General features: G+C 41.1%; 2 protein-coding genes across 2 annotated transcripts; one reads left to right on the plus strand and one right to left on the minus strand.

The window, feature by feature from the left end:
• Positions 1–225: 225 nt before the first annotated feature.
• Positions 226–2864, minus strand: LOC125231173 (40-kDa huntingtin-associated protein). Its single transcript, XM_048136536.1, has 6 exons — positions 2675–2864; positions 2357–2606; positions 1768–1981; positions 1438–1516; positions 1151–1263; positions 226–735 (listed from the first exon to the last, which is right to left on the minus strand). The coding sequence occupies exons 1-6, from the start codon at positions 2737–2739 to the stop codon at positions 569–571; spliced, it is 888 nt and encodes a 295-aa protein (XP_047992493.1). The 5' UTR covers positions 2740–2864; the 3' UTR covers positions 226–568.
• A 109-nt stretch (positions 2865–2973) lies between these two features.
• LOC125231172 (general vesicular transport factor p115) lies at positions 2974–26648 on the plus strand. The gene is made up of 11 exons (XM_048136535.1): positions 2974–3203; positions 5716–5850; positions 6861–7807; positions 9451–9581; positions 12179–12369; positions 13498–13642; positions 14646–14894; positions 15857–16035; positions 23827–23972; positions 25225–25333; positions 25886–26648. Exons 1-11 carry the CDS (start codon positions 3126–3128, stop codon positions 25979–25981), a joined length of 2406 nt encoding a protein of 801 aa, XP_047992492.1. The 5' UTR covers positions 2974–3125; the 3' UTR covers positions 25982–26648.
• The last annotated feature ends 1293 nt before the right edge of the window (positions 26649–27941 follow it).

Genomic DNA, 27941 nt, shown 5'->3' on the forward strand with positions numbered 1-27941 from the left:
AAATTTTGAAAAAACCCCCGACCGCGACATAGTGGACCGATTTTCATGAAACATGGCTAAGAACACTCCCGACTAACTCAGCTTTCAAACAAAAAAAACTAAATCGAAATCGGTTCACCCGTTCGGGAGCTACGGTGCCACAGACAGACACACACACACAGACAAACAGACAGACACGTCAAACTTATAACACCCCGTCGTTTTTGCGTCGGGGGTTAAAAAAGAATGTGTCATGCTATTTCAGTCAGTCTCAGTACAAGATGTACTGACATTGACTGAACTAGCATGACAAATACGAACGTTTCCGGAAAAATACGAAGGAAACCCTTTTTGCACTACATCTGTACACTATCATACACATGACATTGTTATATGTAAGTAAATGCAATAATAAAGCTTTCCAAAACCACCATTACATTCCCGATATATGCACATTGCACAAGTGCAGATACAATTTTTTATGGTGCTCGGTCAGGTCAGGTCGGCTATTTAAAAATCCGGATATACTGTAACCCTACAGGTACAGTTCTTAGCTCAGTTTAGTTTTTTTTTATATCTGTGGCTAGCCTCACGGCTTTACGTTATCCTGTGGCCGCGCAAGGAGGTGTTGCTGCGCGGGCGTGAGCGCGGGCCGCAGGTCGCACGCGGCGCGCGCGAGCGCCTGCGTGTCCCGGCTGGTGGCGGACAAGATGGCGGACTGGAGTTTCAGGCGGAGGTCTGTGTTGAATGGTATTGCTGAAAAAATGTTTGCAGGTGGATATGGATTATTTTACACCGTAAAGTAGCTAACAAATAACGGCTGCGACCTTGAAACTTTTTCACGTGAGAGCAAAAAAAAAAGAACTCTTTGGTCACACTATCGGTGAATAGCCGGGTCCACCATCCACCAAACAAAAGACGTAGACTGAGACAGGTATGAAACTGGGTATTAAATAACAAGACCTACTTGTTGTTAGCTTGGGATCTCTTTAAGATAATAGTAATACCTTCTGGTCTCCAGAAAATTTCATATGTAAAGTATAAGTAAGTTATAATCATTACACACCTAATATTATTTTTTAGTTAAATAAATATCAATCTATACTCGGATATTATTATCAGTTTACCAATATAATAAAACATTTTAGCATTATAACAACTTTAATCTTACCTTCACTGTCAACATCATTCAGTATATCGGTGAATAGCTGTTTCAAGGATTCAACCTTTGCTTCTCTTTTTGGGTCCATATAAAGAGAAAGTAGAATTCGGCTTAGTTGGATTCTGAAAAGAAATTAAAAAATTTACCGTCTAATTTCAATTAAAATCAATCAATTCAAATCGTATAAATTCAAATCGTATAACAAACTACGCCTACTTCAGTAATATTGGAACTATAGTATAAAAAAATTTGGTGTTTTACATGTTTTTTATGTCAAAAAACTAGTTTAAACTTACTCTGCAAGAACGTCTTCTGGTAGATTTACATTGGAGTCTATTAGTTCATTAGATTTTTCTAAGGCTATATCATATTTTTCTGCAAAGTAAACAAAACAATTAAAAATAAATAAATAAATATGGCAGACGGCAGGCATCTTATGGATGGAGAATAAGAATTACTAGCTCTTGAAGTGGCTCATAAGCTTGAAGCTTAACGGCACATTACATCGAGCATAGAGAGGTGTTAAAATTTCACTTAGAACATTGTTTTTTTTTTTTTTCCCCAATTTTAAATAACATAATTAACTATTAATTGAGGCATTAAATTTAATAATGATTAGTCTTTACCACAGTCAATAAGCAGATTAATATAATTCTTCACAAACATGATCTTCATGGTTGGTTCCTGTACTAAAGCGAGTGCTTGTTCAAAGTAAGATACCGCTTCACACTTAAGGTTTAAAGTGACGAGGTCTGCGGCCAGCTCGCTTAATAGGGACAACCTGATGGAGGACCTTTCTGGATACTTGGTTAAGGCTTGGGTGAAGCATCCAATGGCTGCCTGGAAACAAGAATGGTGTCTGTATGGGTACCTGGTTTGTACTGATTTTGTATTGGAAATAGGGAGCTTGGCACTGAGATCTCATTTGATTGATGTTATAATCAGAAGCTGGCGGGGGTGAGTTATTTTCCTACTAATTTGACATGTCTGATGTCTTATTGTAGGAAAATAGCTCAACCCTGCTGACTGGTTTTAATATTTTTCATTAAGTTAATTAATATTACTGGGTAATAGTCATCAAATGCCATGAAATCTGTGGCCATGAATTAACACAGAACTAGCTAGACGCAAAGGATGACGAAGAACAACTGTATGGAAACTTATTAGAGAACTTAATGTATAAATAAGTAGTTGAAAGGATACAAATTATCTCACCTCTAGATTTTCTCTGTCTGGACTACAAAACTTTAATGAACGTAATTTTTTCTCAGCCTTCATGAACTGTCTTGCTGCAGTCACTAGATACTCTGCTTCACCCAAAAAATTACCAACAGATGCCTCGCATTTAGCTGCGCCAATATAGCAATGTCCAGCAAATGTAGGTTGTTCTGAGTATTCGCACTGGATAGCTAGCGCTATGAACTCGTTGGTAGCTTCAGAAATATTCGGTTTCCTTAGAAAACGCCTGAAAAACCTTTATATTAACAAAACGGTAATTAGTTAAATGCAGTACGTGATATCGGCTCTACTTACTTTTTCAATTTGGTGTTTATGTTCATGAACTGCTCATTGAAGCTAGCATTTAAATCCGTGGACATTATGCATAAAATTAAGCGGGCAGTTTTATCAGAAACGAACCAATTTCCACCAAATATTGAAATGATTACGAATATTACAAATCAAAACATAGCTTGACATAAGTTGTCGCCGTTGTCGGAGTAGTTTGACAACTTTGACATTTTTTTTTTTTTTCAAGTAAAGATGAACGCATCCATATGTGCGTTTTGTTAGTGCAAAACGTAGATCCGGTCGGTCATCAAACTGCGTTTCTTATCAATTGTGTATTTGTCAAAAGTTGTGACAACTCCCTTGACGTGTCGAATATTTGGGTTAACACGATTACATATTTCGCTATTTTATGCCCTAATTTACTGTATATTTTAAGACTGGTGTATGGTGTTACAAGGCGAATAGAAGAACTGCGATGGATTTCTTCAAGAGCGGCTTAAAAACCGTTCTGGGGGCGCCGGAGCCCGGTCAAACTCCGTCGGGTGCAGAAACGGTACGATGTTGGATTTGTATCAAAAATGTTTCTAATGTTATATATAGTCCCGGGACCTTCATATCTTATGGTATGCAAGGCAGTTCTGTCCCGAATTTATGACTCTTTCAGTTAGGACAATCATCGTACATAAAATGTTGCTTTTTTGTGAAGTAATAATGTAAATATTTATTTAATTTTTACTTTCTCGTTTACTTAATAAATTGACGTGCTCCTGCACTTTTGAACTTTAAACAGTTTAAACATAATAGTTAAATTCCTCAATAAATATACAAATTTTATGCCTTCTCATAATATTTGATATTATTACAAAGCACCTGCATAATTTTATTATTATGATATAATAATTTATTAAACTATAAATATGTTGAGTGAAAACTAAAGTGTACCGTGAAGTTATTTGTGATTAGTAGAGTCAGCAGACTGTGAAATGGAAAAAGTGTTTTAATTATCAAACATGACAATAGCATGATCAGTTTTACAAACATATTTAATACTTTTCGGATGGTAGGAATTAAATTGATGCAGACAAAAGTAAGATATTTCTTATTCTGTCTATAAAATTTTCCATAGAACAATATAAAACACTTAACATAATAGATAAGTGAATCTATTAACTTTAATAAACCTTGTATTTTGGGCTTCTGGTCTGAGGTGCAATATGAGAATGGACTTAGGAGTCCTCCTAAGTTTGTAAAAAATAACATTAAATCGACTAAGGTACAGTGGGGCAAATCTGGACTGGTAGGCAAATGTAACTGATTTTTTTTCCATATTTTACAATGTTTGCATTATTAAATAGAGTGTCCACCGGTTATATATGGTAGGCGTGTTCAGTGTATACATGTAGAACTCAACATCATAGAGTAATAAAGGAAAAAATGGATCAGTTACAATTGACCCCCAGTCGAGATTTGCCCCACTGTACCTTAAACATACTTAATGTCAATAAAATGTCTTGCCAGATGGCACAGTAGTAGCTATATTGGCATGCATAATAAAATTAAATGTGGAAAATAACATTAAATTATTACATTTAGCATTGTAAATTATGTGGCATTAAGGACTATTAAGAATTAAATAGACCAAATAAAGTAGGTACTGCGACTGAAATATTTCTGTCTAAAACTTCAGTACTGTATTAGCTGTATTAGTGGACAGAGTATTTTTCCCATGTAAAATAATATTTTTAACTATAGTATAACAATACAAATACATTTGAAATATTCTTATTCTGTGTTATTTTCTCTGTAAACTGTTTACATACATTCTTTAGTTTTACACTTACTAATTATTGTCTCTTTTAATTTCTTAAGAGGTTTTTACTGCCACTGATTTAATGGAAAAGGTATAGGTTTTTCTGTAAACATCAGCATCATTAAGTCCATGTTGTAATATTTCATACGTCATCATCAAAATTCAATTCATGTGCAATTATAGACAGTTTTAGTTGGAGGTAGTCAGTACATGATACTAGGTTGTGCATAATATTAGTAATTATGCAGTTCCTAGTACCTACATAATATATTGACGACCGGTCTGGCGCAGTCGGTAGTGACCCTGCCTACTACGCCGCGGTCCCGGGTTCGAATCCCGATATGGGCATTTATTTGTGTGATGAACACAGATATTTGTTCCTGAGTCATGGCTGTTTTCTATGTATATAAGTATTTATATATTATATATAATTATCGTTGTCTGAGTATCCACAACACAAGCCTTCTTGAGCTTACCGTGGGCCTCAGTCAATCTGTGTAAGAATGTCCTATAATATTTATTTATATAACTGTACCAAAAAAAAACATACATTTCTAATATAACATAAAACTTTCATTTATAACATTTTAGGAGGCTTAAATTATGTCTTATTTAATTTATACATATAGTTGCATTTTTATTGTTGATTTTCTTCTGTAGACCCCTTCTGGGTAAAAGCCTCCTCCAGTTGTTTCCATCTGGCTTTATCTCTTGCTATGTTTTGCCATTCCTTGCCTGCAGTAGCCACAACGTCATCCTGCCACGTGGTTAGTGGATGTCCTCTCTTTCTTGCGCCATGTGGCCCTTTCCATTTGGTTACCTTTCCTGTCCACTTGTCATCGTTTCTTATTCTTGGTTAGGGGCTATGTAAGGCTTCAGAGCGCCTTATGTATCACTGCGACCATTTCTGATCTATTGTGATTGCCACCTACTACAACTCCCGATCAAGTCCTACAAATTCGAAGATTTGTAGTATCTTTTTGAGATCGAGATACCTCACATCCTCTGGGTGTGTTTGTCATCATTTAGTTAGTATACATATTCCCAAACTATTGATATGAAAATACTATATATCAGTGGCGGGGCGTGAAAATTTTCGTTGGTAAAGCCGGAGGGGTTTTTGGAATCTGTTTTGTATGGACTTCTACAGATACTAGAGAATTTTGGGGAACCCGTTAGGAATCGAGTTGTATCGACGCTCCGCCACTGCTATATATACTATATAGGTACTAACACTTAATCTGAATAATTACAGGTGGAGCGTCTAGTGGACCGAGTGAACAACTCTACTTTGCTTGAGGACCGGCGAGATGCGTGTCGCGCTCTCAAAGCCATGTCTCGCAAGTACCGCGTAGACGTCGGGGCTCATGGCATGGACACATTGAAACAGGTGATTAATGCCACTAATAAAATTTATAATATGCTTGAAGTGTAGATTTCAGCAATTCCCGTCAACTTTGTACAAAAATTAAGGGAAAAGTTAAATTTGTTTTTATTAATTCCTATTTTGTTACCAAGATTTTGTTGATTAATTGAGATTTTATTAAGTTTTATTTCGTCATTAAGGTTCTCTAGTATCTATATTTTCTTAATTATAACAATTATCCTGTATATATCTTACGAAAGTCGAATTATATTACTAAATGTTGGTAACAAAATAGGATCAATTAAAATTTGCTGACGTGGCATTGTACAAAGTTGACGGGAATTGCTGATTTAATGAATGTGATGATAGTTGGTGAGATGCGTGCTGATCTTAAAGCCATGTCGCGCAATTTATATTCTTCAAAGAAAGTTTATAATAACTATAATAAGCTAGCTTCTTCTTCTTCTTTGCATTCTGTTACCCTCTGCTGGGGTGTAGGGCTCAAATCATATTTCTCCATTTACTCCGGTCTTGGGCAGTTTGGGTGACCTCCTCCCACCCCATGCCTAGCACCCTGAGCTCCTGCTGGACCGAGCGACGCCAAGTCGTTTTAGGGCGGCATGGTTTCCGCTTCTCGCACCAATGAGTTTTTCGGAATTTATGTGCGAAATGTCATTTGATATTTGCCAGTCGCTTTTCGGTGAAGGAAAACATTGTGAGGAAACCGGAGTAATTCCAATGCGGCTCTTTACCCTTCGGGTTGGAAGGTCAAATGGCAGTCGCTTTCGTAAAACTAGTGCCTACGCCAAATCTTGGGATTAGTTGTCAAAGCGGATCCCAGGCTCCCATGAGCCGTGGCAAATGCCGGGATAACGCAAGGAGGATGATGAGACGTTAATTTTTCATGAGACATATTTAAATATATGGACGGATGTACTCATTTTATTATATCGCGATATGTGGTATGTTTCGAGTCATATGGAGACCCATCATCAGATTAATAAATTCTTACTAGTTTCTTTTAAATATTCCAGGTTTTAGAGCTCGACCGAGCAGACAACGAAACAATAAACTACGCTTTAGACACCCTCAACAACGTGATGTACCCCACACAGTTTGAAGAGGAGGAGGACAACCCCCACGTCCCCATGAACATCGGCGAACAGTTCACAGAGATGTTCATCAAGGACCACCACAACATACAACTCGTCCTAGACTTGCTCGACGAGTTTGACTTTAGAGTTAGACTATCAGCCGTACAACTGTTAACTTCACTTTTGACAAATAGACCGAAGGATATTCAAGAGATTATTCTAGTGAAACCTATGGGCGTATCCAAAATGATGGACTTATTAGGAGATCCGAGAGAAGTTATCAGAAATGAAACGCTCTTACTACTCATTAAGTTAACTAGAGGGAATGCGAATATACAGAAAATAGTTGCGTTTGAAAACGCCTTTGATAGACTTTTCGATATTGTGTCGACTGAAGGCTTCTCCGATGGAGGAATTATAGTCGAAGACTGTTTATTACTTATGTTGAATTTGTTAAAGAATAATAGTAGTAATATTAACTTCTTTAAAGAAGGTAGTTACATACAGAAGATGTTACCAATGTTTAATACACCAGACGAATCGGAGGATTATGGCTGGTCACCGCAGAAGGTTTCAAACGTACACTGCATGTTGCAGATAGTTCGTACTTTAGTGTCACCGAGCAATGCCATACAGATTATATCTAGCTGTCAAAAGATAATGAAAAATGTAGGACTGTTGGATGCTTTATGTAATATACTTATGGCAAGTGGTGTGCCCGCGGATATACTGACAGAGACTATAAACACGGTGGGGGAGGTGATTAGGGGGGATGTGGTGAACCAGGAGTTCATGGGCAACGTGATGGCGCCCTCGAACCCGCCTCGGCCGGCCATTGTGGTGCTGCTCATGTCAATGGTTAATGAGAAACAGCCGTTTTCTTTAAGGTGAGAGTTCTTTTAATATTTGTGTTGAATTTATGTTTTTATTAACCCCCGACGCAAAAACGACGGGGTGTTATAAGTATGACGTGTCTGTCTGTCTGTGTGTGTGTGTGTCTGTGGCATCGTAGCTCCCGAACGGATGAACCGATTTGGATTTAGTTTTTTTTTTTTTGCCTGAAAGCTGAGTTAGTCGGGAGTGTTCTTAGCCATGTTTCATGAAAATCGGTCTACTATGTCGCGGTCGGGGGTTTTTCAAAATTTTAATTTTGTGGTTAATACAACCACAAAGTTATAAATTTAGTGTTGAAACAAACTATGCGTACTATTTTTCAAAAAGGCAATACCATCATAAGCATCTATGAAAAGTTTTGAACAATAGCCCCCTCTACTGTCTTCCTGTTATTCAATAATAAATAAATAATGTATATATATTTTTTTTTTTTTATTTATTAATCAGGCAGGCAGTTATAACAACTGATAGTTGCCTGTATCCAACAATTCTTTCTTAAGATGTGTTCTTTAAATTTGTTAAGTAGTTATCTAGTCGGTTCTTAAACTGGTTAACATTCAGTGCTGAGATCACGTCCTCTGGTAGTTTGTTCCACGTTTTGACCACTCTGTTGCTGAGAAAATGTTTGCGAGGGTTGTTTTTAGACAGTTCAGATATTAGTTTGTACTGGTGGCCTCGCAGACGGGTGTTATTATTGCGCTTGTACAGGTCTTGAAACTGGTCTATGTCATAGTGCCCCGTTAAAATCTTGAACGTTTCAATGAGGTCTCCACGTTCTCGGCGTTCTTTTAGCGTTGTAAGCTTCAGCACTTTAAGTCGTTCTTCGTAAGACATTTTTTTTAGTTGTTTGGGTATTTTTGTGAAACTACGTTGCACTTTCTCAAGCATCTCAACATCTTTGGCGAAATAAGGGTTCCAGACTTGGAAAGCGTACTCTAAGATGGGTCTAACATATGTCTTGTATATCTTAAGCATGAGTTCAGGCGTTAGTATCCCAAAGGCTTTTCTAGCGAGGTATATTAGAGATTTAGCTCTTTTGGTGATACTTGTTAGATGTTCTTCCCACTTGAGGTTTTCGGTAATTTTGACTCCCAAGTCTGTTTGCACTTTAACTGGTGTAAGTTTCGTTCCTTCCAGGGTGTAAGCAAGATGTGGATTGCGGTTACCAACTTGTAGCACTGTACATTTTTCAGCATTCAAACTTATGAGCCATTCCTTTGACCATTTTGCTATCTCGTCTAGATCCTTTTGAAGTTGGTCGAAATCATGTAGAGGGTTAGAAAATAACTTCGTGTCGTCGGCAAAAATACTGACGCTACATTGGACATTATGAGGCAGGTCGAATGTGTATATTATATAAAGCACAGGTCCAAGGACTGATCCTTGAGGTACACCGCTGTGAATTTCTCGCTGCTCTGACAATGTATCGCCAACTCGTACACAGAAAGTTCTTTCTCGAAGGAACGTCTCGATCCAAGTGAGAAGCCTACCTCGTATACCCACGAATTCCAGTTTGTGTAGTAGCCTTGTTGTAGGGACTTTGTCAAACGCTTTATTATGCTATTTATTATGCTATGAGGCATATATTTTATTATGCTATGATATAATTATATTTTATTTATTAATTAATTTTCAGATGTGCAGTGCTATACTGCTTCCAGTGCTACCTATATCACAATGAGATGTCCCAAGCGAGTTTAGTGCAGACTTTACTACCCTCTTCATCTGATGTCTCAAGCCTCACCAGTGGCCATCTATTATGTGGTGGTAAGTATTAAAAAAAAAATACTTTTCTCAAACATGCAATGAAATATGGTCTTTACGTTCCTTAAAATGGGCTGGGAAGTATCGCTTTTTGGGCGCAACAACTCGAGAGGACTGTAAAGGGATTTCATATTATTTTTTAGGCCTAGGCCTGCAAAGTAACTTTTTTTTATAAAATATTGTGCTTTAGAGCATTTTTTTTTATTTCATTGTATGTTTGAGAAAAGCACTATACATGCCTCGGCGTGAAAACGGATTCCCGGCCTCGTATCCCTATCCAGCCTCGCTCGCACGCTCGCTCGACCGTATATACCCACTTGGCCGGAAATCCTCATTTTCCCGGCCTCTGATGTAATGTACTATTAATAATATGACTGAAAATGGTGTTAGTTAAATCAATCTCGAAATGTTAATAATCAAGGTTTAGGCTTTTTAGTTTTTTTTTATGGGATAGGAGGCAAACGAGCAGACAGGTCGCCTGATGGTAAGCGATCACCGCCGCCCATAGACACCCGAAACACCAGAAGTGTTGGAGGTGCGTTGCCGGCCTTTAAGATGGGTGTACGCTCTTTTCTTAGCTCTTTTATTTTTTTAGTATAGCTGGGTTGGCAAGAATAGTGTCGTAGTAATGCTCGATGGAATCAGACATCACTGACTGGTCAGTTGCGGGACTTCGGACCGTCAACATCAGCTCCTGAGGATGCCTCGTAGAGAGGCGAAACACGTGTCGAGTTTTGTATTTTTGGTTGTGGGTTGTTATATTTATTTGCGTATTTATTTTTATTTTTGCGGTGGGAGGGTGGGAAAATTAACTGCATGTAAAAAATACGCAAGTAATTATAACAGGTTAGCACTGATTGACTTGCACGTTATCTATTCGCGGATTAGCAAAGGAAAGTTCTAGTTTACGATTCGTAGTAATGCGGCAACCTATTCAGAATGGGTGTAATTTTATGACTTCAAATTGCGGAAACCAAGTCCGCTAGAACCTATAACTTTGTACTAATTCACTGGTAAATTATGTACTACATAAACCTTCAAAAAGAGTGTTTAGTCCCTCCTTTAAAGTCGTCAACGAACCTACAACTGGCTACAACCCTTCTGGCTTTTAGGGTATACAATATCCAATAGGCTAGTTTCCTATACTTGAAATAAAATATTTTATGCAGTGCACGAAATAAAGCATCACATAATTAGAAGAAAAATATGGACAGTAGTTATGTTTAAACATAATTTCTATTTAATAAGTCAAAGAGAAGCCTTGAGCCTTGAAGTTGGACTCACAATGAATAGAGCGAAAACCAAGTTGATGACTAACGGAGCAAAAGATGGGGTCACGGTAGATGGGCAGGATATACAATATGTCGATGAGTACATTTACTTGGGCCAGATAGCATCCTTCGAAAACAGGCAAACTCTAGAAGTCAATAGACGCATCGAAAACGCCTGGAAGAGCTTCTGGTCCATGAAAGCGCTATTGAAGGGTGACCTTCCCCTGTGTCTCAAGCGCAAACTCATTGACATGTGTATCCTGCCTATCCTAACCTATGGTGCTCAAACGTGGTCGTTAACGGAGGCTTTAAAGTCCAAACCCAAGGTTTGTCAGCGGGCGATGGAGCGCAGTATACTGGGTGTTCGCAGAACTGATCGAATCAGAAACACGGAACTGCGCTCCAGAACTCGAGTAGTAGATGTAGGTGCCAAGACCGCTAAGCTTAAGTGGGACTGGGCTGGACACGTCTGCCGCATGCATCCTGAAAGGTGGGCTAAAATGGTTACCGAGTGGGACCCACGGACTACGATAGATGGTGTAGGTAGAGGTACAGGCAGACCAAAAAGGAGATGGTGCGACGACCTGGAAAAATTTTATCCCAACTGGTGGGGAAATGCGAGTGATAGGGTCGAGTGGAGGAAGAGAGGGGAGGCCTTTGCCCAGCAGTGGGACACTAACGCAGGCTAGAAAAAAAAAAAAAAAGTCAAAGAGAAAGATATCGATGGCGAAGTGCCATGAACTCCTAACTAAGTACGAAAACCTAAGTAGTTGGGAGTTCATGGTACTTCACCGTCGATATAAAGTAAATGAATTGACCGTGACGTCACTCCTCAGTATTTCACATTAATTCCATATTGGCAAATCTTTTTGACAGTTCTTAAAAAGAAGCTGATTTGACCAGTACGAAACTAGCTTATTGTGGCAGTCATCGCGATTAGGTAGGTAATTCGTCTGGTCGTTTGTCTCCTATTTCACAAAAACCTAAAAAACAAAACATTGGAGTCACTGAGGCCGAAATATGCCAATTTTCTTGAATGTAGAATTGAATTCTTTGACGACCGGTCTGGCGCAGTCGGTAGTGACCCTGCCTGCTGTACCGCGGTCCCGGGTTAGAATCCCGGTAAGGGCATTTATTTGTGTGATGAGCACAGATATTTGTTCCTGAGTCATGGATGTTTTCTTTGTATATAAGTATTTGTAATATATGTATATTATATATATCGTTGTCTGAGTACCCACAACACAAGCCTTCATTGAGCTTACCGTGGGCCTCAGTCAATCTGTGTAAGAATGTCCTATAATATTTATTTATTTTAAAATTTTCCAGGTCTTTTCTCTTCTGACGTGCTCTCAAACTGGTTCGCGGCAGTGGCGCTAACACACGCCCTCATAGAAAACCCCGGACAGAAAGAACAATTACTACGAGTGCTGTTAGCGACTAACATTGGAAGTGCTCCTGTTTCGTTATTGCATCAGTGTACGCTGACTTTACAGCAGACTACAAAACTACAACCGAAGGTAACAAAATTAAAATTTAGAAAAAACCCCCGACCGCGATATAGTAGACCGATTTTCATGAAACATGGCTAAGAACACTCCCGACTAACTCAGCTTTCAGACAAAAAAACTAAATCTAAATCGGTTCATCCGTTCGGGAGCTACGATGCCACAGACAGACAGACAGACACGTCAAACTTATAACACTCCATCGTTTTTGCGTCGGGGGTTAATAAATATAGATTCCCAAATTTTAAAAATAACTTTTCGCTTTTAACAATGGTTAACTAGTGACTAAATAGAACATAAACCTTTCCAAATCGGTTTCCAGAATAGAATGCCCCCAAAAGTAATGTGGGTTGGAAATGCCAATAAAATTGCTGGTGACTACATTTAAAATAAATAAATAAAATAAAAAGATATTTATTTACCAACACAGCACGAAATGGAAATATAAGAACTTATAAAAACTTAGTAAGTAACATTACAGATGTGTGTGCAGTAAAATGGATGAGACTCAGCGAGACCGCTGATTTTCAGTCCCCAACCAATAAACTTAAATCTAATACTTAACTAAATAACTAGCTTACTAGCTAACCCGGTGAAAAGATCGCTGCCAAAGCGATGTAGGTACTTAATAATTACAGGGCACAAAAGGATACAGAGTTTTTTTTTTTAATTTGAATAAAAGGTTTAAAGAGCAAAACAGAATAAATGAACACTAAGTACAGGTTGACAAAACTACTTATTTATCAGACAAAAGTCATCGTCGTCATTTCTAAGGTTGTGCAATAATGTGATTTGGTATTAAAAAAAATAATAATAAATATATAAGGAGACACCTTATACAGATCAACTTAGCCCCAAACTAAGCAAAGCTTGTACTATGACGACGACGATATACATACTTAAATAGATAAATACATACTTATATACATAGAAAACATCCATGACTCAGGAACATTTATCTGTGCTCATCACATAAATAAGTGCCCTTAGCGGGATTCGAACCCAGGACCGCGGCATAGCAGGCAGGGTCACTACCGACTGAGCCAGACCGGTCGTCAATATTATCTGGTCGGTATTGTATTGTACTTTGATTTTAGACTGAAGTTACGTGGTAACTTGTGGATATATTCATGTTTACAGGTGGCCCTCCTAATGTTGCTGTCGCAATGGACGTCACATTGCCCGGCGGCTGTGAGCGCTTTCCTTAAAGTCCCCGGCGGAGTGGGCTACTTAGTTAATCAGACCTGCTCCAATGAACATGACGAAAATGAATATTTACTACAAGGTAAGTTGTGCTTGAGTGTGGCATATTGCGCTAAGCATTCGATCAAATCATGGAATTTTAAGTAGCCGGGTCCACACTGACCGAGCAGCGTCGCGCACAAAACGATCGTTTGGCAAAATGGCGGCCCTCCGTTCAAATTTTCAAAATAGTTCTGCACATATTTATTCCCGTGGCACGTAATTCGTGGTTTTCTTTTGGATAAGGATTAAAAAGAAAAGTAAATCATTCACGATTCACGACAATAAATTGCTCTAGTGCAGAACTGTTTATTTTGAACAGCTGACTGAGGGCCGCCATCTTGCCGCGCGCATGCGTACGTACGTTTTGCGCGATTACGGACGTTTCGACGGTTTACTTAAAGTATAAATAAATAAATAATCAATATTGGGGACACCTTACACAGATCAACTTAGCCCCAAACTAAGCAAAGCTTGTACTATGGGTGCTAACCGACGATATACATACTTAAACAGATAAATACATACTGTATAGTCTGTTAATATTTCTTTTTTTGATGAATACTTTTGCTGATTAAATTGTATCTCGTTTTTTAATGCATGTTAATTATAAGATGTAATGTTTTGAAAAGAAGTGGCCCGCCGAGTTTCTTCCCGGTCCCATAGTGGATACCCCCCTCCAACTGAGGGGGGACTGAAATCTTCTCGAGGCTGAGGCGTAGGGTTAGAGCCGGCGTAGCTTTATTTGACGTTCATAAGCGCATTGTAATATGCCTACTTGGAAAATAAATATTTCATTTCATGTCATTTCATTTCACTTATATACATAGAAAACATCCATGACTCAGGAACAAATATCTGTACTCATCACACAAATAAATGCCCTTACCGGGATTCGAACCCAGGACCGCGGCTTAGCAGGTAGGGTCACTACCGACTGAGCCAGAGCGGTATGCTAGTTCTCTCATGATGTCACAATGTCCCTCTTTACTTTGCGGCTGGCAAATATCAAACACCCTTGAAATAACACCTATTTTTTTTCCCAGGTCTCTCAGCATTCCTCCTAGCAATCTGCATACATTTCAACGACGACTCAGTCGAGAACTACTCCAAAGATTCGCTCAAACAGCTCCTTCTAAAGCGGATAGGCATCGAAACCTACACCGCGAAGCTCAGCGAAGTGACCAAACACGAGCTTTATAATAAGGCAGCGAAGCATCCACAGTTGAGGGTTAAAATGGCGTCGGAAATACTTATCGATTATGAGTTCTGTAGACTATTTAAAGTGCTGGAAAGTGAGTATTTAATATTTTATTATGTGTAGAATTAATATCGTCACTACTTTGAATAAATCTCGTACCTCACATGCTACTTATAAAGTCGCCGTCAATAGAATTTGTGAACAATGTAAACAAAAATTGTAGTCAAAATGTCTTTAATTTCCATTCTAACTCATCAGATACTGGCTAAATCCATGTGTTATTTAATGAATTCATCTCACATTATGATCCTCAACCTTTAAAATTATAAAATTGTGCTAGAATATTGATATTTTAATTTCTATTGACGGCGATTTTAGTTGAAATTGCCTTTTCGATGACAGATGAAGATAAGGATTTTTTTTTTCAAAATAGTTACGATATTTAATGGTTAGCTCCGTGCGCAAAAGAAAGAGAACTGATCAAAAGCGTTCCTCATTCAAATCTTCACTACGAACTATACAACACTGCCGCTAGAGAAATTAATGTACTTATCAATGTGTATGAATGCACGTTTTTACGTAAATGTGCGTTCGTGTTTGTTTATGTTCTGTGTGTGTGTGTGTGTGTGTGTGCGAATGCGGTTTTATATGTGGCGTGCGTAGTTTTTGTGACCCTGCACTTGGTTGTCTATGAAAAGTTTTATTCCCAAATCAAGAAACTGTTTGTATATTCTTCCAATGCTTGGTGCACTTGGGACCCAAACCGCGGATTTGTTTAGTAATAAAAAAGTAAAACACTAAGGGCGTTATCACACTGGCGATTTGCGAACGAGTGAAGCGAGCGCGTTAGTGCGTTTTCACATTATCCGAGCCGATATCGAATGTAGGATCGTTATCCTATATATTATAGGCGCCATCTTTGGTTTTTGCCTTGGACACCCTTCATCCGATATCGGATCGGATAGTGTGAAAACGGTCCAACGCTCACCTCACTCAAATCGTCAATACATATAGTAGGTACCGTAGGGCGTTATCTAAAACGAATTTGTGTTACAGGCGTAGTGACCCAAAGTCTGACAGTCAAACAAGAGAACGGGACTTCTGAACCAGAACGGGCGTCTCCTGATGACGCGACCTTGGACCAGTACAAGAACCTTATAAGACAGCAAGACGCGAGGTTACAGCAGCTCATGCAGCAAGTTGAGGGGCTGATCCAACACAATAATCAGCTACAGGTATAGTTTACATTACAAATGTAGTCATAAGAGCGTTTCCACCATAGATGTCATATATACCATAGATCAAGCAAATGTATCTACTTAGCGTGTCAAATGAACTCAGTGAAATCCACTGAGTTGTCCGTCTTTGATCGCAGCTTGCAGCATTCGGGCGTAAATTTTTGTAAGTTGAAGTCAATATAAACATTAAAAATGCCTCGTTACGTGATATTTAATTGATACAACACAAAAATTATGAACACTCAAGGGCCTGAGACATATTTAAAATCACAGGCAAGTAACAATTTAACTTCGGTTTAAAGAAACTTTATTGTCTAAGAAATTACAGAAATTTCACTTACAAGACAACTTATAAATACTATCTTAAAAATATTACAAGTTAGGTACGCAATAAACAAGCACGTGTGATAATGTTTAACAATAAACAGTTGCATTATTATAACTAATGTAATAATGATACAATAATGTTAACTAGAAATCGACCCTATGCTGTTATCATAAGGTTTATATGTAATTGTCCACTAGTAGGAACTTACGACGAAGTTATGCACTTGTGCAAGTTGTTTACTGTAACTTCAGTACAAAATCTGACACGCTCGGCCGCCATACAAATAGATGAACTTGTTTCTTCTACGTAAATCTAATTCTGTGGTTTCCACACATATCCGATGCGATATCGGTACCGATATCTTACATAACAGGATGCTTTGTGCATTTAATATAACCTAACCACAAAATTAAAATTTTGAAAAAACCCCCGACCTCGACATAGTAGACCGATTTTCATGAAACATGGCTAAGAACACTCCCGACAAACTCAGCTTTCAGACAAAAAAACTAAATCTAGATCGGTTCATCCGTTCGGGAGCTACGATGCCACAGACAGACACACACACAGACAGACACGTCAAACTTATAACACCCCGTCGTATTTGCGTCGGGGGTTAAAAAAAGTTTTAGTGGTGGGGTTGATACAGCACAATAATCAGCTCACTAGCTCGGAAACACGTGTTTTGTCCTTTAATAACAGCGGGTAAAAACGCATTTTATCCACTAGTGGGTAAAGTAATTTGACCTTGAATAAAGTCAAATTAACTGCTTTAAAATTGATAAAAGTAGGTGAATCTAGTAATAAAGATGATTTACCACCTGTGGAACTACTGGAAGCAGTGATAAACGCATTTTTTGCATTGTAATTTCCTCGCTATAGTGAGGGGAAAAGTTTTGTGTTAATACACTCGGGTGCAAATGTATTTTACCTCTCGTGTATTAAAAAACTCGCAAGTTCAAGATTCTATTCTCGAACCACTCGCTTCGCTCGTGGTTCAATTATAGAATCCTTTCACTTGCTCGTTTTTCATCAATTCCACACTCGGCGTTAAAATACAACTTTGCACCCTTGTATAACAAATAACTATTATTGTATTGCAGTCATGTTCATAATATATTAGGCTGTTACAATTTAGAGGTATGCTCTCTGTCTAATGGGGCTTGCACACGACACACGATAAATATTGTGACACGCGAGAGAAAGGACTTGCGCGTTCCTGTATCTTTGTTGTACATCTAAAAACTCGACACGAGTTTACGCCCCGAGTTACACACAACGATTTTCTTCATACATGTAAACAATGTAAAAAATATTACCAACGAGAGTAAGTTAAATCGCGACGGCTTGCCGGAGCGATTTAAAGATTCGAGTTAGTAATATTCATACTCCCCGAGTTACACACGATGTTTTTCATCACACTTGTATCATAAATAAATATGCAAAAAGGTAAAAAAGAGTTCAATACAGTACTAGAAATTTCTTAACACCCTAGGGAAACGATTTTTCTATAACTCACGCTCCGACTGCGAGTTATAGCACATTTAGTGTGCGAGTGTGATTAAAAATCCTTTATTGTATTGCAGTCATGTTCATTCATAATATATTAGGGTGTTACAATTTAGAGAGGTATATGCTCTGTGTCTAATGGGACTTGCACACGACACACGACAAATGTTGTGAGACGCGAGAGAAGGGACTTGCGCGTTGTAGGGTCTGTGGTTCCTGTATCTTTTGTTGTATTTAAAAACTCGACTCGAGTTTACGCCCCGAGTTACACACAACGATTTTCTTCATACTAGTAAACAATATGTAAAAAGGTTATAGTACATTGTGCAACAAGGGGAGGAAGTTGAATATTACTAACGAGAGTAAGTTAAATCGCCACGGCTTGCCGGAGCGATTTAAAGACTCGAGTTTGTAATATTCATACTCCCCGAGTTACACACAATGTTTTTCATCACACTCGCAATGTAAAAATATAAAAATTTTACCTTCCAATAAAATTATTATTATTTTGCCTGGTATATCCGAGGTCTTTATAGAGAGTACGTCGTAGACGTCGCATCGGACCGATAGATGGCGCCATCGTTCGTTGTAAGTCGCTCCGGCGTCACACCGCCGCGATGTTGGTAGTCCCGTTTTCCCCACTTGCAACATAAGGCTCCTCGCGCCCCGACCCGCCACCAGCCACCCTCATTGTTGAGGAGAAGTGCCGACGGTATATTAAGCCTACCAGGAAGGCATCACTCAGACCTCGGATATACCAGGAAAAATAATAATAATTTTATTGGAAGGTAAAATTTTTATATTATTTGTGCCGTTTGTATATCCGAGGTCTTTATAGAGACCTGTTTATTATCTCCTGGTGGCGAGTCAGCTGGCGCGCAAGCCTTTGGTAGCCCTATTGGCATAGCATAGAAGAATAAGTGAATCAGTTGTTGAACCGATTTGACAGATGTATCAGTCGAAATCGCCCTCGATCCGCGAATATCTCGGTGCCAGAAACGCCTAAAGAGATTTTCGTGATGACGTTTAGCTTTAGTCAGCGAATAGTTAGAGAAATGACATTATTATACATCGCAGATCAAAACCAAAAAAGATGTAGGCGAGGTTGACTTGAACAAGATACAAAAACTTTAGATACACTATTATTATTAACAGAGACGTTATTTTATCAGGTTATAAACCCAATTTCAGACACAAAGTGTGGAAATTAACTGTAAAAGTAGTGTACTGTAGCAGGGTAACGTAATTGATACTGCTTTTGTCAACCCTTCGTAAAAATTATCAAAATCAATATTAGCTTTGATATGACTATTTAAAGTCCAACGTCTTACGTCCATATCAAACACAGAAAAAGGTCATCACTCACGCGCCCAAGGGCTATTTGTTACAATACTGGTATTTTCGATCAGACTATTTCGCGTCAAGCGAGCGCGGTTGCAAGCGAGACTCCCGAACTCTGAACTCTTTTTAGTGAGGGCATTTGAGGATACTGATCGCTCGGTAAAACTAGCCTAGAAGATGAAAAGTACGAGCGCTGTCGATTGCTACTACACTGGACGGAGGTATCAGTCGATTTCTTCAAGTCAGTCATTGACTCTTAGGGTAATCCATTACCTAATCCCAAAACCCGATGCGACGGATTTCTACTTCGTGCAATGAAGGTCGACAGCGTAGACTGAGAGGTGACGTCCGTGTCGCATCGCTGGTGGTTGCTGAACACGTCGTGGTAGCAGGTCAAGGGATGAATTAAAACACCGCCACACATGCGCGCTTTGAGAGCGTAGGCGGAGAGCAATAATGGAGGTGCACCGCACAAACGCTGGCGTTGCTGGGCGCTAGCGGGAACTAACGAGCGCGGATTGCGAGCGCAACGCGCGCGGGACGCGAGCGGAATGCGCGCGCATTCAGCGCGCTGATAGCGTAGCGTTAGCGAAGCGGAATGCGCTTTATGTGTGGCGGAGGCTTAATACGTACCGTTGTACGGCGTAATGCAGGGCTCTCGCAGACGAAGAGGTACGATGACGGGCGAAGCAGAAGAAGGCGAGGTCACCGAAGGTCACTTGGCTCCCAGGGGGTGCATACTGACCTCGTACGACAGTCTGTTGGAGTCAGCAGTTACTGTCGTAGTTACTCGTAACAGAAGAGATGTAGTCCTGCCATCGTACAGCATAACATAACATACAACCGAACTGTGCATAGCATATAGTGCTATGCGAACCTTAATCCGGCTGCATGTCACTTCAGTCGCCAGCGCCACCGCCTGTAGAAGATTATTTTCCATCGGAAGAGCTTTACTTCGTACAATGTTACGATTATTGAAGGTCTTATCGGGCTGCAGATGCAAGCAAAACAGGAGCGATTGGCCTACAGCTATCGGCAACTGTACGAGATAATGCTGGAAACTGCAGCGGTGCAACCTTCCTCTGTAGACTACGAAAGTTGTGAAATTGATGAAATCAGGTTCTACGATCGAATCAAGCACTATTAATTCAGTATAGTCCAGCCAGATGATAACTACTGAAGTCCTCCTGAGTTCCTGGCCCCTTTCGCTTTGAGCTGGAATCTCAAGTTCACTAAGGCGATGCGGGTTTATTTTTCCCAATTTGTTTATTAGAGGCTCGGCGAACAAGTTCATCTCTCGAATGGACAGGGGGCGCCACAAGCCTCTGGGAAATCTTCGTGTACTTGGAACCCCCGCGGCCAGATTACCGATCGGTTTTGGTGTCCGCCCGGTAAACAGACGCACGCTCAGGATGCAGGACGCTGGCTCGAATTCAGATCTGGACATTCTGAAAGAGATTTTTTTTTTTTTTTTAATTCCGCAAACCTTGTCTTTGACCTACACAATGAGCGATGTACAGGAACCACAGGGTCGTCTCGCGAGGCGCCTCTCCGATTAGATAGCTCGCGAACATCGTCAGGACACCCTCGCAGCAGTGCGGCTCCTCGTCCGGTTATTGACGTCTTACCTCGTTCAACTATGGGTGGCCAAGCCACGTTAGGACGTAGCATCTTTAGAATTTATCTGTTCTCACTGCGGCGACGGAGGAGTCCTTGGTCAAAATAGAGTGTAAATACTGTCAAAGTACTTCACGGGAACTGGAAAGAGAAGAGTGGATACCATAGTGTACGGGATGTCAGCTGATAGCGGCGCCCGGCGTCACATTGGAGGGTAGTATCAGCCTGGTCAGCAACAGAGTCTGCAACGATACCGTAGCAGACGGAACCTGGATAGTCGTGGTCGTGGCACCATTGTAGCGGAAGACAGTGTTCGCGGTGAGCGTGACATCAGGCGCGACGGCGGCCGCCGACGTCGGCGTGGCGGCCAGCGACACCAAGGGAGCACATCAGCAATCTTACCAGCTTGTCACTGCAGCAGACGATGTTACGTTCGGCGGTGAGATTGAGACGGCCGTCGTCAGCTCGAAAGGCGTCTTCGATGCCCCTGTCGCGTCACGCAGTATCGTGCTCGGTGGCCCTCTCGAGGTCGCCGCCGTCAGCGCGGGAGGCACCGGCGCCAGCGTGGCAGTCAGCTACATCGGTGAACAGCATCGACAGAGTTCGCGGCGTCGTCACGGCAAACGCGGCAGGAAAATTAGTGACGCCTTCGCGGCAGCCGCAGTATTGCGCTCGGTGGCGCGATGAAGGTCGCCGCGTCTGCAATCTTACCTCGTGCGATCGAGGCGACATCAAGGCGCCAGCATCAGCGTGTCGGCCGACGACACCGGTGGAAAACTTCAAGTAGCTTGCGGCGTTGTCACGGCAGACGCAGCAGAAGGATTGCGACGCCTGTGCAGCGGTTAACAGTATTACGCTCCGCATCACCACTGAGGCGCCAGCATAAGCGTGGCGGCCAGCAATACTGGTGGACAGCTTCGGCAGGGTCGCGGCGTTGTCACGGCAGATGAACGCTCTACATCACCATCGAGGCGCCAGCATAAGCGTGGCGGCCAGCGATACTGGTGGACAGCTTCAGCAGGATCGCGGCGTTGTCACGGCAGATGAGCTCGCTGCATCACCATCGAGGCGCCGGCATAAGCGTGGCGGCCAGCGATACTGGTGGACAGCTTCAGCGGGATCGCGGCGTTGTCACGGCAGACGCACGCTCTGCATCACCATGGAGGCGCCAGCATAAGCGTGGCGGCCAGCGATACTGGTGGACAGCTTCAGCAGGATCGCGGCGTTGTCACGGCAGACGAACGCTCTGCATCACCATCGAGGCGCCAGCATAAGCGTGGCTCCCAGCGATATTGGTTGACAGCTTCAGCAGGCTCGCGGCGTTGTCAAGGCAGACGCACGCTCTGCATCACCATCGAGGCGCCAGCATAAGCGTGGCGGCCAGCGATATTGGTGGACAGCTTCAGCAGGCTCGCGGCGTAGGTGGCCGCGCTGGTAGCCTGCGTATTGACGACTAATCACTAACGGCGCGGCGCTCGCGTCGGGGCAGCAGCAGACATACTTACAGCGTCGCACACGACGCCTATGCGGCGGCCACAACGTTGTTCGGCGGCACCGCAGAGGTCGTTAACGAGGAAGCAACTTCTACGCAACTTCGGCGGCGCCGACGTGGCGGACAACACTGCCGCGGTCAGTGGCGCTATCGCAGCGCTGCAGTAAGTTTCGGCGCCGATACGTGTCCGCCGTCCTCCGCACCGAATCGGAAACCGAACATGTTCTTTCTAAAATAATATGAAGCTGCTCACCCATTCGTCGGAGAAATTCAAACCTCCTTGGAGCGCGGTATTCCTTCCCCGCGCCCTCCGCCGCCGCCGCCGCCTCAGGCCGCAGGTCGCGCAGCCCGCGGTCGCGAAGCACGTGGTCCCCGGAGCACGTGGTCCCCGGCGGAGCAACTTACCTACGTTACCGCTTATATTCTCGCGCGAAACTTTTAATACGCGGATAACACTTCCTACTTTAGTCTCGGAAATGCGAATAGTTTAAAAAAGAAAACTGATTAACGGTAACGATTTTTGCAGCATGGAACTTTCTTACAAAAAAGTGGGTAGAATCATAAAGCACCGCTCGTTCATTTCTATCGTGAGAACCCCGAAAGACGAATAATGATCGCTAGCGAGGCATAATATATCTCATTATTCAAGACGAACGAGTGTAAATTAAAAGGGAAGAAAGAATTGACGGATGAAATTGAAATTGAAAAATTTCATAATTCCGAAATGTTATAAGCCACTTTTTAAATAAAAACACGAATAACTCTGGTTTGACCAGAAGTAACGAGGAAATAGAAACTAAAAGATTAATTTCGAGACACCATGCTGTAAAAATGTTCGAACGGAATACGCGACAACCGGTCACTTCGGCGTTCGACGAAACAATGTGGGTGGCTGGTGGCGGGTCGGGGCGCGAGGAGCCTTATGTTGCAAGTGGGGAAAACGGGACTACCAACATCGCGGCGGTGTGACGCCGGAGCGACTTACAACGAACGATGGCGCCATCTATCGGTCCGATGCGACGTCTACGACGTACTCTCTATAAAGACCTCGGATATACAAACGGCACAAATAATATGTAAATAGATGTAAAAAAGTTGAGTACGGTACAAGAAATTTCATTATTCTCTTGGGAGAACGATTTTTTTATAACTCACGCTCCGCCTGCGTGCAACAGCACATTTAACGCAGTGTGATGAAAAAAAAACTTTAAAACGGTAATAACAATTTCATAACTCCCTAGGGAGAAAGATTTTTCTATAACTCCTACTCCGTCTGCTTTCAATGGCATATTTAGGGTACCCCCACATCTAGCGTCTCGCGAGCGTCGCGTCGGGCCAACTGTATGGAAAAAGACGCCGCGTCGACGCGGCGTCAGGCTTTGCCCATACAGTTGACCCGACGCGACGCTCGCGAGACGCTAGATGTGGGGGGACCCTTACTGTGGGGGTGTGATAAAAAAAATAGTTCTCAACCTGACCAATGATAATTGACTTATTCCAGAGCGCCCTCAACGACTCAATAGCCTCAAACTCTCACCTCAAGGATGAGAACACGCTATTAAAGGCGCAAGTCTCTGCCAACCCTGTGCGAGCCACTGACGCCGAGTATGAAACCAGGCTCAACCAGCTCACACTAGAAGTTACCAGGTTAGTATCATCATCACACATACATACATACATACATACATACAATCACGCCTGTATCCCATAAAGGGATAGACAGAACACATGAAACTACTAAAGCTTCAGTGCCACTCTTGGCAAATAAGGGGTTGAAAGAAAACGAAACTGTGACATTGCAGTGACAGGTTGCCAGCCTCTCGCCTACGCCACAATTTAACCCATATCCCATAGTCGCCTTCTACAACACCCACGGAAAGAAAGGGGGTGGTGAAATTCTTAACCCGTCACCACACAGGCAATATCATCATCATATCAGCCCTTTATCGCCCACTGCTGAGCATAGACCTCTCTAGTACGCCACTTGTCACGGTCCTGAGCTAGTCTCATTTAGTTGTGACCCGAAATTTTGCGGATTTCGTCCACCCAACGAGTCAACGGATGCCAAGTGCTTCTTACATCTGTAAGCTGCCATTCTGTTAACATTTTAGTTCATCTGCCATCACTCTGCCTTGGTTAGTATATGGATGAACTTTCATATCTCATTGATACAAAAAATGGTGCACTAATACAAAAAACGGATCGTTATCTATAACCGTTATCTATCTATACATAGCGACTGCCTAGTGGCTGTCCGGTATCTGACCAAAGTTCTCGAGCACCAAGGGCAGTGAATGTGTTAATTCTCTTTTCTCAAGTGGCTTAATAAGTATTTATTATTAGTTTGTCAGTTACAAATTCTCTGGACCATGGGGTCCCGGGCTTTTGGAAGGCGTGCGTGGCCGAAGGCACGTAGAGGCCCCTTTTAAGTTGACAATTTACTCTAAATGTCATGTGACACCAACCGGCGATTATCCCTGTATGCACACTATGGTAGTGCACCAAAGGACAATCCCCGGTTAGTGTAGGACTCTTGCAAGAAAATGGAACAAGAAATTGGGCTATTGATATGAGATGCTTACGGACTGGTAAACACTTGGCTATGGAAAAATACTATGTCACCTGCCTTGCTCATATGTTATAAAACATGACAAAGAGGCAGGCGGTGACTCGCCAACTCACTATATGGGTCCCCACGGCCGCTCGCACGGAGCGACAAGGGGACAACATAGCGTGAGCGGCTCAGGGTGCGGAGAGGTGTGCGCTGTGCGCCGCTTTCTACCCAGTCTGTACGCAACAGCCACTGTGCCAACTCGCGTCTTATGCATATTTCATTTCCACCCTATTATAATTAGTATTATTATGTATGTACGAAATTAATAACTGATTGCACATCCAGGTTAGATGCTGAACTAGAGAAAGCGAGAGAAGCGGAGACTATGGCGGTGCAAGAGTTAGAAAAGACGAAGAAGGATCAGGATGACTTACTCGAGCTATTGGCGGATCAGGTACGAATAAATGTGAATTCTAGAATCTATTTCAATTATTATAGGCTTTATATGTCAAATACACAGACAAACACTTTTTTGTGAGTACGGTCAACCGGGGTGTCTTTAAAACGCAGGGGCGACTTTGAAATTTAATTTTAAAGTCATACTGTAAGTTCGCGATTTTCTATGGTAGATTTACAAGAATATTTATAAAATTATTGATCTAACTACTTACATTAATAATGAATAATGTTAATTTTAGAGCCGTTCAATACCATCAAAGTAACCCCAAATTTTTCTAAAGTCACCCTGGTTGACGGTATCGGCAGAGATAATGGATTATTACCACGGTCAAATTTTGTAGTCACCGTGTACGTAATACTGACATCTCTCGCCACAGGATTGAAGCTTTTAGAACCTCAGCTTTGTAAATTTGAGGATAGTGTAATATATTAGAATGGGACATCACGATTCGTCCTTGAATCCCTGTCAAACTTCGATTTTGTAAGACTTCGTGTGGTAATACTAATTATTTTTATCTTTTCTTTTACACACTGTGTCTTATTTCAGGACATGAAGCTAAATGAATACAAAGCGAAGCTAGCGGCTCTAGGACACCCCGTCGAAGATGCCCCTGCGGACGAACCCGCCCCAACTCTCACGTAATGTTGCCAACATACTTCACATAATGTTTCCAACATACGTTAAGCTAGGAACATATTACGCGGACGTCCGCCGTGGCGCGACCGTTGACGCAGATCTAGACAATGAATATACACTTATAACCGTGCGAAATATCGGTCGTCGGTCGTGGACGTGGCCTTGAGCGCACGGACGTCCGATCGAAATCTGGCTCGCTGGATGTTTTGGTAAGCCGAAGCTACGTCCCGAAGACCGTGCACACTGATCGGTCGCAGTCGCGCGACCGCGGACGTCCGCGTAGTATGTTCCTAGATTTATACATTTAATGTTGTCAACGTGCGTTAACATAATGTTACCAACGTTCGTTACGTAATGTTGCCAACGTACGGTACAGTCGCCATCGGATATATCGGAGCGGTCAAGGTCACAAATCTGAACACGCCTCTGTTGTCAAGGCGATAAGGCGTGTTTATTTTTGCGCGCCCCGGCCGTTCAGAAAGATGGCGACTATACATACATTGCGGTACGTAATGTTGCAATGTTACACTGGCAACACAGTAGCCAGCAACAGGCTAGTTTCCTACTAGTCAAATCAGCTTCTTTTTAAGAACTGTCAAAACGATTTGCTAATATGGAATTACTATGAAATACTGAGGAGTGACGTCACGGTCAATTCATATACTTTACTTTCTCTTTGACTTACTAAATAGAATTTATGTTTAAACATAACTACTGTCTAATTATGTGGTGCTTTATTTCGTGCACTGCATAAAATATTTTAAGTATAGGAAACGAGCCTACTGTATGTGACTTGCTGGCAATTGTGTTGCCGTGTAACAGCACCGTAATGTTGCCAATGTATGTTACATGATGTTGCCAACGTACAGTAACAGTATCATAGGCAACACTTAGTTGTAACATTTGTAATCCTTATTACAATGATATAAAGACCTTAAAGTCTACCGATAATTAGGTAAGTGTTGCTGTTAGTACGTAATTATTACCTACTGATAGTGCTTAAGGAGCGTAATAAGAATGACCGAGAAATACTTTATGGAATAGGTAGCGTTCGATAAATTATATTTTAGTTGTTTTTGCATAAAGTGTCTTTATAATACATAAATCAAGTAATTTATACAAACATTAGAGTTATACATTTTGCTAAATAAAACCTGTTTGTTAAAAAGCTAGGACGAATGACAATTATAAACAATTCCAATATAATGTTACTAGATCTATAAAGTGTACCTTTATTTATGAAGTTTAGGTTGAATTTAGCAGTAGACATAATGGAATTAAAATAACAATTTAGTAAGGAAATGATGTAACACTGCTTTTGTAGGCAACTCGCCAATTTTTGGAAATTATTAGTAACTAGCATTTGCCCGCGGCTTCGCCCGCGTCAATTTCGAAAACTGCGGAATGCTCCATACATACTTCCACCCCCCTCCCCCATTTTAGATAAGTGGGGGGTTAGAAAGAGACAAAAAGTAGCCTGTCAATTTCCATCCCTTCAACTATCTCCATTTAAAAAATCATGTCAATTGCCGTGAAAGACGGACAAACAAACAGACACACACTTTCCCATTCATAATATTAGTATGGATTATCACATGAAATGAACTTTACTAATTTGCTAGTATGATACTTTTGTATAAAAAATGTGACTTTATTTTGTATAATGAAATTGAATGAATTTTATTTTCTTACTAAGTTACTAATTTTACTTGATATTTATTGTGTCTTCAAGTTTGTGCTCTTGTCTTGTTTATGTTCTCTTAATAAATATACCAATTTGTGGATAGGTGCAATATCATTCCGCTTTTAAAATAAAACTTTGTTTAATAAAAGTAAAGCTTGAAAATGTGATACAAATCATTCTCACTTGTTGCGTATCTTTGCCATTAGTATATTTATAATTTCAATACCATTTTAAACATAGTATAGCTAGTTGAAAAAGCGCCTTCTCCCATAAACTATTCCT

The sequence above is a fragment of the Leguminivora glycinivorella genome, chromosome 11, assembly GCF_023078275.1.
Source record: "Leguminivora glycinivorella isolate SPB_JAAS2020 chromosome 11, LegGlyc_1.1, whole genome shotgun sequence".
Lineage (NCBI taxonomy): Eukaryota > Metazoa > Arthropoda > Insecta > Lepidoptera > Tortricidae > Leguminivora > Leguminivora glycinivorella.